Below are 15,919 nucleotides of genomic sequence, written 5' to 3'. Positions count from 1 at the left end.
AGTAAAGGTTTTGGATTCTAAATCATTCACTCCATCATCCCAGGAAGGTTTTAAAAACATATTTCCTTGTTTGCTTGATTTTGGAAGAAAAACCTTAGTTTTGAAGAATTATGCTGGCGTTACTCCAGGGGGAACTAAGAGGAAAGCTGTTTCTCTAAGTATACTTCTGCCTCTGCCATTCTCTCCAAACACAGGTAGAAGTCAGAGGTATGGAGTTTGACTCTTCAGGTGTACTCTAGGAAGGGTGAAAACCTGTGCTCCCCTCCAGTGCATTTCCCTAGTGGTGGCAGAACCTGAGTTGAAGGGATGGCTGCTTAGACATATGGAGGTGGAACACAGGCCATCATCACCTTGGCAGCAGGGTTTCTATGATCAAGTCTTTGCCAGTAGAGAAGCATCTTCCTACCACTTCTAGAGCCCAGATGAACTAGTAGCAGTAAGCAAAAAAGAATGTGGGCAAACACAGTGATGAGAAGTGTCAGTAAGGACCGAAAACAGACACTATACTTCTTCCAACCGAGTGAAGGGATGCAAAAACTGATAATGGACTGCTCATATAACCTGATGAAAAGGTGAATTAAAAACAGAAAGAAATGTGACTGAAAGTGACAGATCAAATTGGGTCTGTTACACAGATTTTCTAAGTTTTCTGCAGGACAATGTATTCGTTGTTTAAAAAAAAGGTATTAAAATAAATACAATGTTAAAAAATAATAAATTTGTAGTTTGAGTCTTGTGTTCCCTTTAGGAAACCGCTGGGGACCTAGAGCACTCAGATTTCATCCATGTTTATGACCTAGCGTCAGCCTCCCTTCTCAGTGTATTTCTCAGGATTTCTGCACCATGCTGGATGAGAAATGCTGGAAATTTTATTTTTCTTCCTTTTCTTCATCTTGCTCCTTCCTTCTGATAGCCCTTATGGTGCATTAACCCGGCAAACTCCTACCCACCCCTCAAGACCCACATCCAGATATTACTTCTCCAAGAAGCTTTTAGAAGCCTCACCAAAGGGATTGTTGCTCCCTACTATTCTCCCAGAGGTTTCCATTGAGCCAATTCCAGTGAACTGCTTAAATGCCAGTCACCAGAAATTCTGTTGTGATAAGAGACACATAGAGGGAATGTATCAGTTCATGAAACCCAAGGAAGAATTAAAAATTAAAAGCACATGATATAAAATAAAAGCACAAATATCCGTAAAGATTAGGTGAAGGATCAGAGGAGAAGGAATCATAACAGAGAAGATAGGATTTAACAAATAAGTATGACTGCTGAATCAGTATATTGATATTTCTTTTAGTCTCCAGTCTCTTGGAGCAGCTAAAAGAAAGAACGAAATTGTGGAACTGTAACTTTGAAATTTGTTCTACAATTGCTTATCAAAATGTACTTTGAAATTTAGTGCCTTTTTTATATATGTTCTATTTCACAATTTAAAAAAATGTTTTTACAAAAAAAAAAAAAAAAAAGACACCTGAAGGGCAGACAGACAGCTCAAGTACAAGAAGATGCAGGTCCTGAAACGCTTCCAAGACCCTTCCCTCCCACCTTATCTCTGCTTTTCTCTACCCCTTAGGCTGCTTCTCTCCAACTTCAAACTGGCATCCACCACAAAATGGCAAGTATGGCTCCTCATGGCATCCAAGTTTAAATCTTTCACTATCTGCTACCAGGGAGAGAGGATGACCCTTTTTTTTTAAACCAGAACCAGTTTGAAAAATCCCAGGGAAGTGGTAAGACTTGGCCATCAGTGGAATCGTCAATTATGGCCAAAAGAGCAAAACCCAAAGATTAGCTTGGCTTAGGTGAGGTGGCACCTCTGGATGAGGTTACTGGGGTAGGAAACAGTTATCTGAAAATATGGCAGCTTCTGATGAAGACATGCAGATGTCAGGACATGTGGAAGTGCTGTGATCAGGTCAGGAAGGTAGGCAAGACTGGGTGCAAAACCTCACAGATGTTCATTTTTGCCTGTTTATTTACATCTGTTTTCACAACTAGACTGTGAAATCCTTGAAGGCAGTGAGTATATTGAAAGACCATAACCATGTCTTATTTTCCAGGGACCAAAAATACATGAGGTCTGAAACAGAACAGACCTCCATCTACAACAGTTTTTTAAAAATAACATGCGCTAACGACACACTTAACATATATACTTACTCTCCTATTGTTACTATACTCTTTGTGGTGTTTGAACTTCTGGCAGCCAATCTTCAAAATTAAACTTAGAAACTGAAAAATAAGTTAAAATAGTTTAGAATTCAGTTCTACAAGAAAAAATCAGCCAAAAATAATGTTTAAATATATGGCTAATTTAATAATGTGGATTTGTCTCCAAAAAGAACTTTGAATTTAATCATCAGGCTCTTAGTTCCAGTTAGCAAGGGATGCGATGGATCCCTTTGGCAATTTTCTCAGATTATATCCATACCCAAGGAGCCTGGTTAGCTAGTTACGTGGCTTGATTTGCCTTTCAAAACAGCTGATCCCTCTGTGCTTCTCATACAGCATCTCCTTTGTGCTTATTCTTGGCCCACCAACACATTTGAAGGCTTGAATTCTCCTGTCTCTTTTGTACTTGCCTCCTGCAGGAAGGTGCACACATAAAATTTTGCTTTATACTATCCTGATCCCCCACTTCACTACTGATTTTCTCTGTGGTTTGCTTATCTGGACACTGGTGTTTGCTTTTTCTCTGCCCCACTGCTCTAGATTTTCTGGCTCTAGGGAATGTGATTCTTTGACACATCTCCTGTGTATTTGAAGATGTGTGTCTCTCAATCTGTAGACATGTGGGACTATTACCATGGCTTCCAGGGAGGAAAGCACCTTCACCTTTAGAAGGATATTTGGGTGTCTCTCCAGCCATTGTAGAAAACTTCAAATATTGGACCGTGGTTGAAGATGCCCTCCTAGGGTGTGATGCGTAGTCATGCACAGTTTTTCCTTTTGAGGGCCCACGGCATATATTCTGAGTGAAATGTTCACTTCTGAGGCTTCCACTCAAAGAGGGATTACTCGATTCTCTGCTTATAGATCTCTTTCTCGGTCCAGTGCACCAGGATTTAGATCTGTGGTTACTGGACTTTGATCTTGTTTTGATTTTTTGGCTGGGATATGAACTAACTTCTGCAAACCGGGAAGACCGCCTGAATTTCATTCTCTTCTTCTTGAAAGAGCACTGCTTTCTTCCACCTCGCTTAGGAGAAAGGGTCATTTCTGAAATGCAGCTCCAAGAGGAATCTCTGTTTCTGGATTTGCAACTGATCAAGGTTCTTTCTCTGGGTAATCTTCTTTGAAAGATCTTTGCTGAAGAATCTGAGTGCTTGTTTTTTTCTACTTCTTTTTTCTGGAAATTGATCTGCTGGTCAGGGCTCAAAACCCTTCTTTCTTGCAGACTGCCCTTCCTTGGTTGCCCCTGATTAAAAATCACTGGAGCACTGATGATGTGTGGAATTGTTTCATTCTTTCCCAGATCCTGGGCATAAGCTGGAAGCACTTTTATCCCTTCTGTCTTTCTCTCTTGAACATATTTTTTGCAATTCAGTAAGCCTGGGCCTCTATCCCTAGGTGCAGCCCAATTCAAGAGAATATTATTAGTGGATATTGTACCTTTGTGACTGCCTGATTCTGGTTTGTCTTTGATACAAGCATGCATTTTACTTGCTAGTTTATGATGAACTGGTAGGTCGTCAGATTTCTTCAAAGCAGAGTTACCATTTGGAAATTGTTTCAAGCCCAACAGAGGCCTCCCTTCATTATTCCAGTGACCTTGGGTGTTTTTAGACTGTCTGGTATCACAGTGTGATACCAGGAGAGCCTGGTCCTCAGGTAAAGGTAAGACAGGAGTGGGTGCCATAGGCTTCTTTTTTTCCCAGGGTGAAGAAGCAGGGCATTGATAGATGGCTCGCTGGTCATAGGTGTCCATGTCGTAAGGTGAATGCACAAAACTGATGAACTCATGCAGGAAATGGTGGGTGTGTTGTTGGAGATAAGGTTCCAGGAGGTGGATAAAGGAATCACTGTCCAGGTCATATTCTGTCATGTGACGGAGGACAGTAGCTAGGATATTTTTCACTGTGTAGCCGTAATCTCCATAAACAGCTGTTAGTTCCCGTTTCAGCCAGGGAACTAGTCGGTGTAGACAAGCCGGGTTTCTCTTGAAGTAACTAGCTGAAAAGTGCTTTTCAGTCCTGTAGCCTTGGACATGTGTCACCCAAATTCCAGAATGATACAGAGCTCTTCTGAATTTCATAACCACCAGATCTTTAAAGTGGCCCACGGACATGGAGTTTGAGTGGAACTTCTTGCTATCTCCAAACTCCTTCAGTAGCTCTTGGATAGTCAGTTCTCTCAGAGGTCTACTTTTCCTTATAATATCCTCAGGGCTCTGCTTGAGGTGATTGCTTAGAGAAGATTCCATATAGCTTTCCTCCACTGAGGGTGGAAACACCAAGGCTTCTTTGGTATCACCCTCGGCGCTGGTGGAGCAGCACTGAGAAGGAAAGCATGGTATATGGGATGAACACAGGGATTTCTTTCTAGATCTTGAATATAAAGAGTCATTACCACTCTTGTTGGGACAGGGATTCCCATCAGACTCATTCTGAGTATCCTCTGAACAGTCAGGGCACCCACAGTCAGATGAGCCATCTAATGACATTGCTCTGAACAATTTATATTTCACAGTTACAAGTGAGAAACATTGGTTCAAATCAATTCCTCATCAGCGATGAAAAATACCTATTAAAACCTGTCTATGAATATTTCTGTAATAGATTGTGTCTCCTTAGAATAAATGCTAGAATAAAGGTAAGAGGCAAACTGTTTCCTCAAATTAGTAATCATGTGCTCGATAAAACCCAATATAGACAAGGCATTTCTTATTCTTTCTCAGATTTGTCGTTGAAAACCCTGGAAAGCAAATTGGAAATAAACATAAAAATTTAAGCATCATATCCTTTGACCTAGCAATTCTAATTCTAAAGAATTAATCTAGATAGAAAAATTTGCAAATATGTAAATGTTTATCCTTTTTTATAGGTTTTCAGAAACAATCTAAATATCCATCATTAGAGAATTCAAAAATTGAAGCAAATCTATACACAGTAATATGATAAGATAGCTACATGTACTGTAGGCACATGAAAGACTATTATATAATGGTAGCAGGTAAGCATTAGTATCTGGCAGTTCTATGAACCAGCCAGCCTGAACAATTCTCCCACTAAGAGTAACAAAATAATGCTAGCTGTAATAGTAAAAATAATATTTTTATATGCATTGCTAAATTGATAAAGAAATAAACCCTTGGTGATTAAAAAGAAATTAATTAGGAATCCAGAGTGGGAAGAAACATCTGACACCATATCAGATCCGCCCATATCTGATGCGCTTGAGCTTCAGTTATGATGATCAGAATTGACAGCTTCGGAGGACTGAAGACAAAGACTGGGCTCCATTTCAGAATTGCAGTGAATGGCAAATATTGTCAATAAAAAGTAATCCATACCAAAATGAATCAAAGTGATATTGCCAAACACAAAAGACAACAATGTGATTTTCCAGTTGTAGTTAGGGAAATCAGAAAATGGTTGGATGTATTTAAAGTGTTGAATATAATTTAACTTTTCATTCTGGCATTACATAGTCTATGAAAGCCTCTCTCAAGAATTTTGAAGGAAACTAAAATCTGAAAAAATTAAACATTAACTACCCTTTTATAAGGGAACTTACAAAAGATGTAGCTCAGGAGGAAAGAAACTCCAGAAGGAAAATAGGTGGAAAACAAAATGGTGAGCAAAAGGTAGTAAACATACAGGTCAATCTAAGAGAAGAGTGTATAAAACAATATCACAAATGTCTATGACAAGGCTAAAATACAAAGTAAAATTCCAACACTAAGAAATAATAGGATAGGACGGTGTGATGGTGGCTCAGTGGCAGAATTCTCACCTGCCACGCTGAGGTTCAATTCCCAGTGCCTGCCCATGCAAATAATAATAATAATAGTAATAATAGAATAAAGGTTGGAAGGAGAGTAATTAAAGCTAAAATATTCTAAAGTCTTTGCTTTGTGATGAAGGTAAAGATATTTATTAAGTTTAGACATAGTTGAGTATGAAAATTAAGATGTCTATGATAATCACTCTAATAATAGATATGGGTTGCATAACTTCCAGTCTTGTAGAAGGTAGAAAAAAATGGAATTAAAGGGAAAATCATCAACAAGGTAAACCAATGACAATCAAACTTAAAGAAGTCAATAAAGGAAAATAATGAATGAACAATGAGGGAAGAAAAATGCCTTCAGGAAGAATACACAGATTCTTTGAAAATACACAGATTTTCAAAGGAACAGGAATGTTCTATTTCTTGGCCTGGATGGCAGGTGTATAAGAATTTGCTTTACTATTATTATTGAAATGTTTTTCATCATTTAAGCCTTATATATCTCTTCTGCATTAATTAATATTTGATTAAAATTTTAAGTCAAGAAAGACATAACACAAGCTTGTATTTGCATAGAAAAACTCTGGAACGATAGGAAAGAAATGCTAAAAAATTTGGATAGCGGAGTTTGATGTAGGGATAAGAAAAAAAAGATAGTGGTAGTTTCTGACTTATCTTGATATTGTTTAATTTTTAAACTGTAAATGTGTATTTTTTCTAATTAAAAAATCTATATAAAAATAAAATCAAGGGTGGGCAATGGTGGCTCAGTGGCAGAGTTCTTGCCTGCCATGCTGGAGACCCGTGTTCAATTCCCAGTGCTTGCCCATGCAAAAAAAAATAAAAATAAAGAAAAGCAAAGAAAATCTCCTAAAATATATATAGTGTGTTAATTTAAAAAAAAAAAATGCTTCTTGTAACTGAGACCAACAGAGCCAGTGAGCAAAGGACCAGCAGGTGCCAGCCACATGACTTCCCAGCTGACAGAAGTGTTCCTGGGGCCATTGACCTTCCTTGAATTAAAGTATCTTTCCATGGATGCCTTAGTTTGGACAATTTTATAGGCTTAGAACTATAAAAATGTAACTTATTAAATTCCCCTTTAAAAAAAATGCTTCTTGTAATCTTGGTCTCCATATTTTCAGCACATTCATTTTACTTTTGAATGGCATGTTCATTTTATAGTTTAATTATTAAAAAGCTCAAAATTTTGATTTTAGCTCAACTTTTCATTATGTTTGGTGGTTTTTCAACTATGCGACCTTCTAATTCTTTAAACTCATAGAATCCTAGAGTTGAAAATAATTTCAGAGATTATCTCAACTGGCCATTTTCAAGACTTTTGAAGGCTAAGAACTCTTCTAACAAAAGCATGCACAGAAGTGCAACTTGTTAAACATAACTAGGTCCTATGTCCCATGTGTGACCCTCAAATGCGACTCCATTGAATCACTAGGGCCCCCATGGGGTCATGTTCACAAAGTTCTTATTTACTCCATATCTAACTAGTACAGGAATAACTTATGTAGACCCATGGCAGATTGTCAGTGGTTTCTGGTCACTTACACTGACACAGAATTATCTGTAGTGTTCATTCCCTTTCACTGTTCTTTCCATATTAATATAAGGGTAAAGAAGTCTTTCCTTTCTCTAGCAAAAGTTTCCCATTAGGTGACTTCAAGATTTAGCCCTAGCTGTGACCTGGGTAAAATTTCACACTCTTCTTCAGAGCCATCTTTAATCTGGTCTTGGAACTGAGAAATCTGGATTTAAGGAATGACTTTGATAACTGAATTTTTATGTAGATGTTCCTTTTTACTTTCTGGTATATTAGGGTAGACAAAGGGAAATACCTGAAATCTTTGAATTGTAATCCAGCTGCCTTGATCTCTGATAATAATTGTAAAGCCTTTATCTTATATCCTTGTGATTGTAAAAACCTGTGACCAAATTTCACTTGTATCCATATATCCAGTTTTTCAATTTTAGAGTTTGTGATCACTAAAGACAGCCCCTAATGTTTATTAATGAAGGGTCCTGAGTCAGCCTAGAACTAACCCACCCCAAGTCTAAAGTTATTTTGATAACCTGGAATGGATCTAACCAAAGTGGGCCCATCTGACATGCACAGTAGTGTAGACTTCAACCTTTGAGTCACCTGGAGCTCATTATAATACTAAAAAGAACACTCATCATCTTATCAAGGCCACCGTTTTCCTACATATTTTTGTGACTACGCATGCACTAATCTGTGCATTCTCAATAATTAGATCACCTCTAATTACATCATCTGGGGCCATTGTGTATTATAGTAAAACCTGCCCATCTTTTAACGCTATAAAACTATCAGAATCACTGTAGTAAAGGGAGACAGAGTTTGGGGCCAATAGGCCATCTGATCTACTACTACATGTCTAGTAATAAACTCTTTCTCTCTTTGAGACTCTTGTGTTTCAGGAATTGGTCATTTGAGCATACAGGCAAGAATCCATCGCCTTTGCCCAGTAACAATTTGGCAACTCTGGTGGGACAAAAGGTCCAAAGAAGCAAGGCGGCCATCTAGTCGAGGTTCTGGTAAAACAGGTAAGAATGGAAACTGAGCTTTTTGCAGCCTTGAGATATTCTTTAGTCAAGAAGCTTGGAAACCGGGGTCTCCTTGTTCTGCTGGGACTATACCCTTTGGTGTCTTAAAAAGTTTCAAAGAGAGAAACTGTTCCCCATTCCAAGTCTGGACATCTGACTAGGTGGGTCATCAGGATAAAAGTGGGTAGGGGAGTTAATATTGTCCTTCAGTCTCCTTGGACCTGGATTTGAGGCCTGGTCCTGCTCTTAGAACCATGCCCTTTACTCTGAGCTCTACCCCTTTCTGTTTTCTAGTTACCATGCTACACAGGGTTTAAAGACATAACCTAATTTTTTCTTAAAAAATAAAGTAATCTAGCAATTAACTGATATTTAATGAAATTAAGTAGGCCTGTTTAGGTGCTAATTGGTGTGTTACCTAGGTATAATAAATGTTTAATGCTTGTTTAATTGTTAATTGGTGTATTAAGCATTTAATGTCTATTTAATTGTTAGTTGTGTTCAGTCTAGCTCTTAATTGGTATTTTATTTAAACATAATAAGTGCTAGTGTCTGTTAAATTTGTTAGTTGTTGTCTTACTCAATTTATATAGATCAGGTGTTACTAACTGGTTACTTATTATGGAAATTCTTTAAAAAGGGAACCTTTGAGCTATAACGTTAATTGAAAAGATTTTAGTTATGAGTCTATAAGAAAAAAGTTTATTTTTGTAACATAATCTGGTTTCACTATGATTTAAAATGAAAAATTATTACCATTATAGTTAAAGTAGAGATGTTACTGTTAAAATTGCTCTGCAACAAGGCAGAAATGGGATGAGATCATGTATATTCAATCCTTTATATGTCCCTCTCAAAAGGATTTCTGAGTTTCTGTTTCTTGCACAACTAACTTTCTATTTGTGTTTGTCTGCCTATTCAATATGTATTCTCATACCTCTGAAAGGTAACAGCAAATTAACAAAAAATTCTTAAAGAACGTTATTTGAACTGTTTAAAAATAAATAGGCACATTTATATATATATATATATATATAAATTGGCACTTCTGAAGAAAAAAGAAAAAATTCTGGGAGACAAAGTTCAAAACTTTAATTTGTAATTATTGTAAACAAACCTGAACATTAGAAAGAAACCACCCTGGAATTTCCCTGAAGCTGCAAAGGCTGCCAAAAGATTGCCTGTGGGAAAGGCAAAGACCTTTTCCAATTGTCCGGGTCATACCTTTTAGTGAAACAGATCTATTAATTGGCAATATTTAAAAGAAGGATGTAGGAACTCTCAAAATTCCACAGCCCTCACTTAAAACTTTAACAAACCAGGGTTCATTCTTTCTGTTCAAACTATCCCTGCCCCCAGGGTCTAAGCAGCTAATGCAGCCGTGAAAAAAGATGATGAAAGTGTGGTTTAGAATTCTTTTTACTGGTCCTGGAGATTAGAGGCAGTACTGCAGAATAAGCCATGTTCATTAAAATTATTTTTTTCAATAATCCCTTTGCAATGGTAACCATAGTAATTAGATGATTATTAAATTTTAATAAGCTTGAGATAAGAGTAACTGAATAAAATCTAATTATTGAATTTCAGTAAGTAAAATGAAAGGCCTTTAAGAGCTATGGAAAAGTTTTCCCAGATTTAGGTTTAGAACCAATTAAACAATTACAGTATATTTTCCAGAACTTTATAGTCAATGTACTTTTAAAATTGTCTGTAATTTTAAAATATTAAAATAAAAAGTATTTTTCAACCTCTGATAAAAATAATTTCATGATACATTTTTTAATTGAACAAATGTGATTTTATTCTGTCTGGGTATGTTCTTCCTAAATTTATACAAGCTTACTGATAAAATAAATTTTACATGTACATTCTCAAAGTTCCTGTTAAAAAATGGCCTAAGTAGACAGATCAGGTTATATGAACTGAGCAATGTACCTGGTAATGATGACACTTATAAAATATAATGAAGGAATATGCTCATGCTTCAAATATATTTTATTTAAATAATCAGTTAAGTTTATGAATAAATATAAATGAATTTTTTATAAATTGATTACCTGGATTTCAAAGAATCTGGCTTTTTGGTTACTTTACCATTTGTTACCTCAGTATGTGAAAGAATTTGAATTTGTAATGGCCTTGCTAACATCAGTCAGTATATTTCTTGTTAGTAAATGCTGCAAAAGTAGGGAAAACCTAATTCTTAGCTCTAAAGAGTTTATATTCCAGTTGGAATATGCACGTACTAGGGCACAGTATAAGACAGTAGTGATAAAAGAATAAAAATGCTGGAAGAATTTAAAAGCAGATAGATAAAGAATAACCTAAGAAGGCCTCATTGATAAGATGACACTTGTAAGACCTTTAAATAAAAAAGCAGCATTTAAATAAATAGAGATCTTTCTTTTTTTAGAAGCCATAACTTAATTTTTGTGAACTAGCATATTCCTGGTATTATTTAGCATATGGGACTAATATTGAGAAAAGTTTGAGTTTTTTCCTAGATATAAATCTCTTACATATTGAAAAGCTGATTATATGTTAAACTTGGGGCTTTCTGACCTTTGAAGGTAGTGCTAGATTAGACTGAGACAATTTAAGCATATTGTAAAGTAATCATTTGTGTGTTGGGACTATAAAGCATATAGATGCCTGGCTGTGTCCCAACCCTAGCATAAATTTCTTCCATCTGCCATTATTTGGTTATATCTCTGTCTCTTCTCTCCTTCATGTTATTTGAAGAAAGTATGCATTTTCAAAAAAGCTTTATGAATTTGTTATCAAGTTTATTTCTGATTATATGCAATCTGGATAAATAAAAACTATAGGTGGAATATATAGTATGCTAATTATTTCCTATACTAAGATGATCATATTCTCTGATTAAAAGTGAATTTTAATTCTAAATGAATATAGAAAGTTACAGGTTTATAAAGATGAATTTGGTCTGTCATAGTAAATGCTGACCAGATTAAAAAGCCTGTTTATCATATATTTTTAAAGCTTTTGTGACAAACCATGTATTCATACAAAACTAAAGTTTCATTTTCTCTCTGTTAAAATAATATGAATTGGACAGTGCAATGGTGGCTTAGTGGCAGAATTCTTGCCTGCCATAGACCCGGGTTCGATTCCCAGTGCTTGCCCATGCCAAAAAAAAAAAAGAACAAAATTTAAAAAAAGAAAAAAAATAATGTGGGTTGTTAGTATGTTCAATGTAAAGTTATAGAAAGCTTTTCTTAATCATCCAAGTACTCTGTCTAGAAACCAAAGATTTTACATCAGCATAATATCCATTTTAATGTTTATGTTAGCCTTACTGTCCTTTATTTCAGAAGATAAGTCTCTTTTAAGGAACTTTTCTCTTTTAAGAAAAAAGCTGTTACAAAAAATATCTGTCCTTTCACCTTATAATAGTAAGGTGCTAAAATAGTTTAACATATTGCGTAGCAGGTCTTTTGGAAGTATTACAGGTATTACAGTGGTTAAAAACTATTTTCTGTCTTGCTGTTAACTACATTTGTATAAGTAAAATGCTATCATATTTTTAAAGATTGTATAAGCATTCCTAAAGCCTTGGCAATGTTCTCACTATCCATATTGTATCTCGATAGTAACAGTATCATATTAAACAATGGTATGATGCTGTTACTCATGGTTTTAGTTATTCTTAAAAAAAAAAAGCTACAGATTATAGAAACAGCCAAATTTACTTGTCAGTCACGATGTTTTACTCTAATACTTCCCTAAAAATGTATGTGGTCAACAATAGGACAGAGCTTCATCTGCAACAATGAGATACTTTAAAAGAGAGGCAGGACAAATATATAAATTATATTTTGTCTGTTAATTAATATAACTCTGATACATGTGTAAAGGTGAAGCAGAACAAAACTTCTGCTACGGTTTGTTAATATGAAACAACTGTCTCATGCTTTATTTCTGAAAGTAGCTTCATTTTAAAATACTTATAAAAATTAGGGCTTATGTTAAAAGCTTTAACTGTTATCTTTAAGTTCTGAGATGTTTTGCTCTTCGTGTAACTTGGTCATTCCCTGAAACTTTAAGTTGTTGGCTTTTTTGTTTTTTTGCAATACACGAATTCAACATAATCCCTATTAAAATTTCATTTTTGAAAAAATGGAAAAAAAAAAGATCCTTAAATTTGTATGGAACTGCAAGAGGCAAAAAACAATCTTGAAAAAGTACAGGGTTGGAGAACTCATGCATCCCAATTTCAAATTGTATTATAGAAGGATGGAATTCAAAACAATATGGCACTGACACAGACAAAACTTTAAGAATCTGTGTGAAACTTGAGACTCAGAGTTAGTTCTCCAGCTTGCAAGTCAGCACTACTCCACATGGCAACTGTTAAAAAAAAAAAAAAAAGCTGCAAAAGATCAAACTCCAGTTAAAAATTTCACTGAAACTGATCTGAGTAAAACTAAGGTAAATCAGCATAAAAGGTAAAAAAATATTGTCTTTGTTTCAAAACCTTAGCTTTTCTTTGAGACCTAAGGAAAAATGTTTATTTTTGTCCAAAATTTAAATTTCCTGTAGACACTATCTAATTTAACCTTTCTGGTCAGTCTATTTAAACACCCTAATTAAAGCTTTATTTGATATGAAACCTGGAATAAGGAATAAAATATTAACATTCTGTATGTGATGCATTTCAGAGTATTTTGAACAGAAAATGTAAGAGTATTTGCATGGTCCCTTGAGGGGCTGGAGAAAAGTGTAAATATTAAACTTCCTCACCTGGAGAATGCCTCATATTTTCTTAAACAAGGGGGGTCTACCAATTTAATAAGCCAAGGCCTCAATATTGGAGCTTGCCCTTATGAAAATTATTTTTGTAATAGCAAAACTGAACCTACTTATAATGAATGCCTAACAGTTATCCCTAGAGAAACTGTTGCTATTCAAATGTGGTCTGTCTCTAAACCAAATTCTGACCTTCCCTCCTACATGAGACTTGGTTCCTAGGGGTGTAAGCCTGACCCTGGCATCATGGGACATGATTCCCAGGGTTGAGCCTCCCCCTGGCATTGTGGGATTAGTTAACCAAAAAGGGGAAAAGAAATAGAGTTTCAAAGGCTAAGAGATTTCAAATCAATTTGAGAGGTTATTTTGGATTTTTCTTATGTAAATTTCAGCCAGATGTTGCAAACTGCCAGAGTCTGGCAAACCCCAAGCAACAAAATTTCTAAAAACCCTGGAAGATATCTTGGACTCTATAAAAATTTTACTTATATTAAGTTTGTTTTTCAGAGACTTAAAACCTCCAGATTGTTCCAATGTCAGATAAGCTCTGAAATGTAGAAATATTGTACTCTCCAAGAACATCGATCAGTTTCCTCCCTCTGCCCCTTAATGACAATGCCCCTTTTCAGCCTTGAAGATGTTAGAAGAGTCATCACCTAGTTATCATTTAATATTGAGAGATAATCATAAAATGAGAGAGACAAGCTGTAACCAAGATATTAGAATTTAAGGGATAATTTTGATTACCGAATTATTGTGTAGGTGTTCCTTTTTACTTTCTGGTATACTCCAGTAGACAAAGGGAAATACCTGAAATCTTTGAATTGTGGTCCAGCTGCCTTAATCTCTGACAATGATTGTGTAACCTTTATCTTGTGCCTTTGTGACTGTAAAATGACTAACCTTCACTGCTACACATTTATCCAGAGTTTCAACTTTAGAGTTTGTGATCACTAAAGACAGCCGCTAATGTTTATTAATGAAAGGTCCTGGGTCAGCCCAGAGCTAATCCACCCCAAGTCCAAAGTTATCTTGATAACAGTGACTGGATCTAACCAAAATGGACCTGCCTGACATGTGTAGAAGCTTGAAACTTTAACCTATAAGTCACCTATGCCTCATTGTAATAATAAAAACAATGCCCTCCATCATATTAAGGCCATCATTTTCTTACATACAACGAACTACTCATGTACTCAATCCGCCATGCCCAATAATTAAATCACCTCTAATCACATCATCTGGGTTCGCTGTGCTCATTATCCTAAAACCTGCCCATCTTTTAATGATATAAAACTATTAGAATTGTGCTGTTCAGGAAGACAGATTTTGGGGGCCAATAGGACATTTGATTTCCTGCCATGTACCCAATAATAAACTTTTCCTCTCTTTGAAACCTCTCTGTCTCAGGAATTGGTTATTTGAGCACCTGGGCAAAAAGTCACTGTCTTTATCCAGTAACACTGCTTGTGGGAGCCTTTCCTTTGTGAAGGCAACTCGCCTGGGCCACCTTCCAACCCAGGCAACTGGGGACTTTGTTACAGTCTCTTCACTTTAGAACCCCCTCAAAACCTCTTTGGCCTGTGTCCCTTCCCCTAGGGGAGGAACTCAAAGGGCCAAGGAGTTCATGCCAGCTGGAGTCTTCACTGCCCTTAAACCTGAATCCTGATTTCTGGGATTCCTGAATTTTCCACTTGAACAGTCCTTCCAGAGCCTGCACCAGTCTCCTTCCAGGCCCATCCTCAAGGGCAGACCACACAGATAGAATATATGAAACCAAAACTCATAGATGGACCATGAGATAAGTGGATGGAATATGTACATGGAGAGAGAAGTTTATGAGGCTACTCATAGAGCCAGATGGAAAAGAAAGCGCACAGAATGCAAACGAGTGAGCCCTCTATTAGGGCTACCCCAAGCCTCATAAACTCTTAGAAACAAACTTATTCCCCAAATTTCCATTTTTCTGATCATTTTATCTTCAGTTTCTTCAAGTACATTTTTATGACATTTTCTCCAGTTCCTGCTAATATCAGGTTACCAAATTATGAATAGCTTGTATCTAAAAATTCTTCCAAGATTATATAGCTTTAGCTTATTATTGCTTTTTAAAAATATATCTCTATTTCAGTCATTTGCATTTCATTCTTTCTCTTGAAGTTTCAAGATACCCTTTCCAAGAGGTAATGCTCTGACCAAATCTTCATTCATCTTGAAAAGCAGAAATGACATGAATTAAGCACTTAATAAATTTACCTCTGAGATGATCTGGATGTGTCCACACTCACTGAGTGCAGCTGCTGCATTAATTAGGTTGTAGTGGATCACCTCTGTTTTGTTTGCCTTAGAAACAGAATTTAGAACACAGGACAAGTTCTGCTGTGGCCTGAAGCAAGAGAGACTGCTCTGAGTTTTCCATGAAGCTTGGCATCTTCCGTTCCCTGCAGTGTCCCAATTTAGATGTCCATGATTTAGATGTTATCAGAACCCTTGGATTTTCTAATAGATCAAGCAGAACCAACACTATAACAAGAGGTCTGACTCAGAAGAGAGCAGGAGTGCTAGGTGGCTCCTAGCTAATCTCAAATGCATTCACAAAGGAACAGTTGTT

General features: G+C 36.2%; 1 protein-coding gene across 1 annotated transcript; it reads right to left on the bottom strand.

Annotated features, from left to right (window-relative positions):
- Positions 1 to 2,294: 2,294 nt before the first annotated feature.
- LOC143667018 (E3 ubiquitin-protein ligase Topors-like) lies at positions 2,295 to 15,632 on the bottom strand. Its single transcript, XM_077140724.1, has 2 exons — positions 15,565 to 15,632; positions 2,295 to 4,498 (listed from the first exon to the last, which is right to left on the bottom strand). Exon 2 carries the CDS (start codon positions 4,424 to 4,426, stop codon positions 2,504 to 2,506), a length of 1,923 nt encoding a protein of 640 aa, XP_076996839.1. The 5' UTR covers positions 4,427 to 4,498; positions 15,565 to 15,632; the 3' UTR covers positions 2,295 to 2,503.
- Positions 15,633 to 15,919: the final 287 nt, after the last annotated feature.

This window comes from Tamandua tetradactyla, chromosome 2 (genome assembly GCF_023851605.1).
Source record: "Tamandua tetradactyla isolate mTamTet1 chromosome 2, mTamTet1.pri, whole genome shotgun sequence".
NCBI lineage: Eukaryota > Metazoa > Chordata > Mammalia > Pilosa > Myrmecophagidae > Tamandua > Tamandua tetradactyla.
The sequence above is the reverse complement of the archived record's forward strand: the minus strand, read 5'-3'. Positions and strand labels throughout refer to the sequence as shown.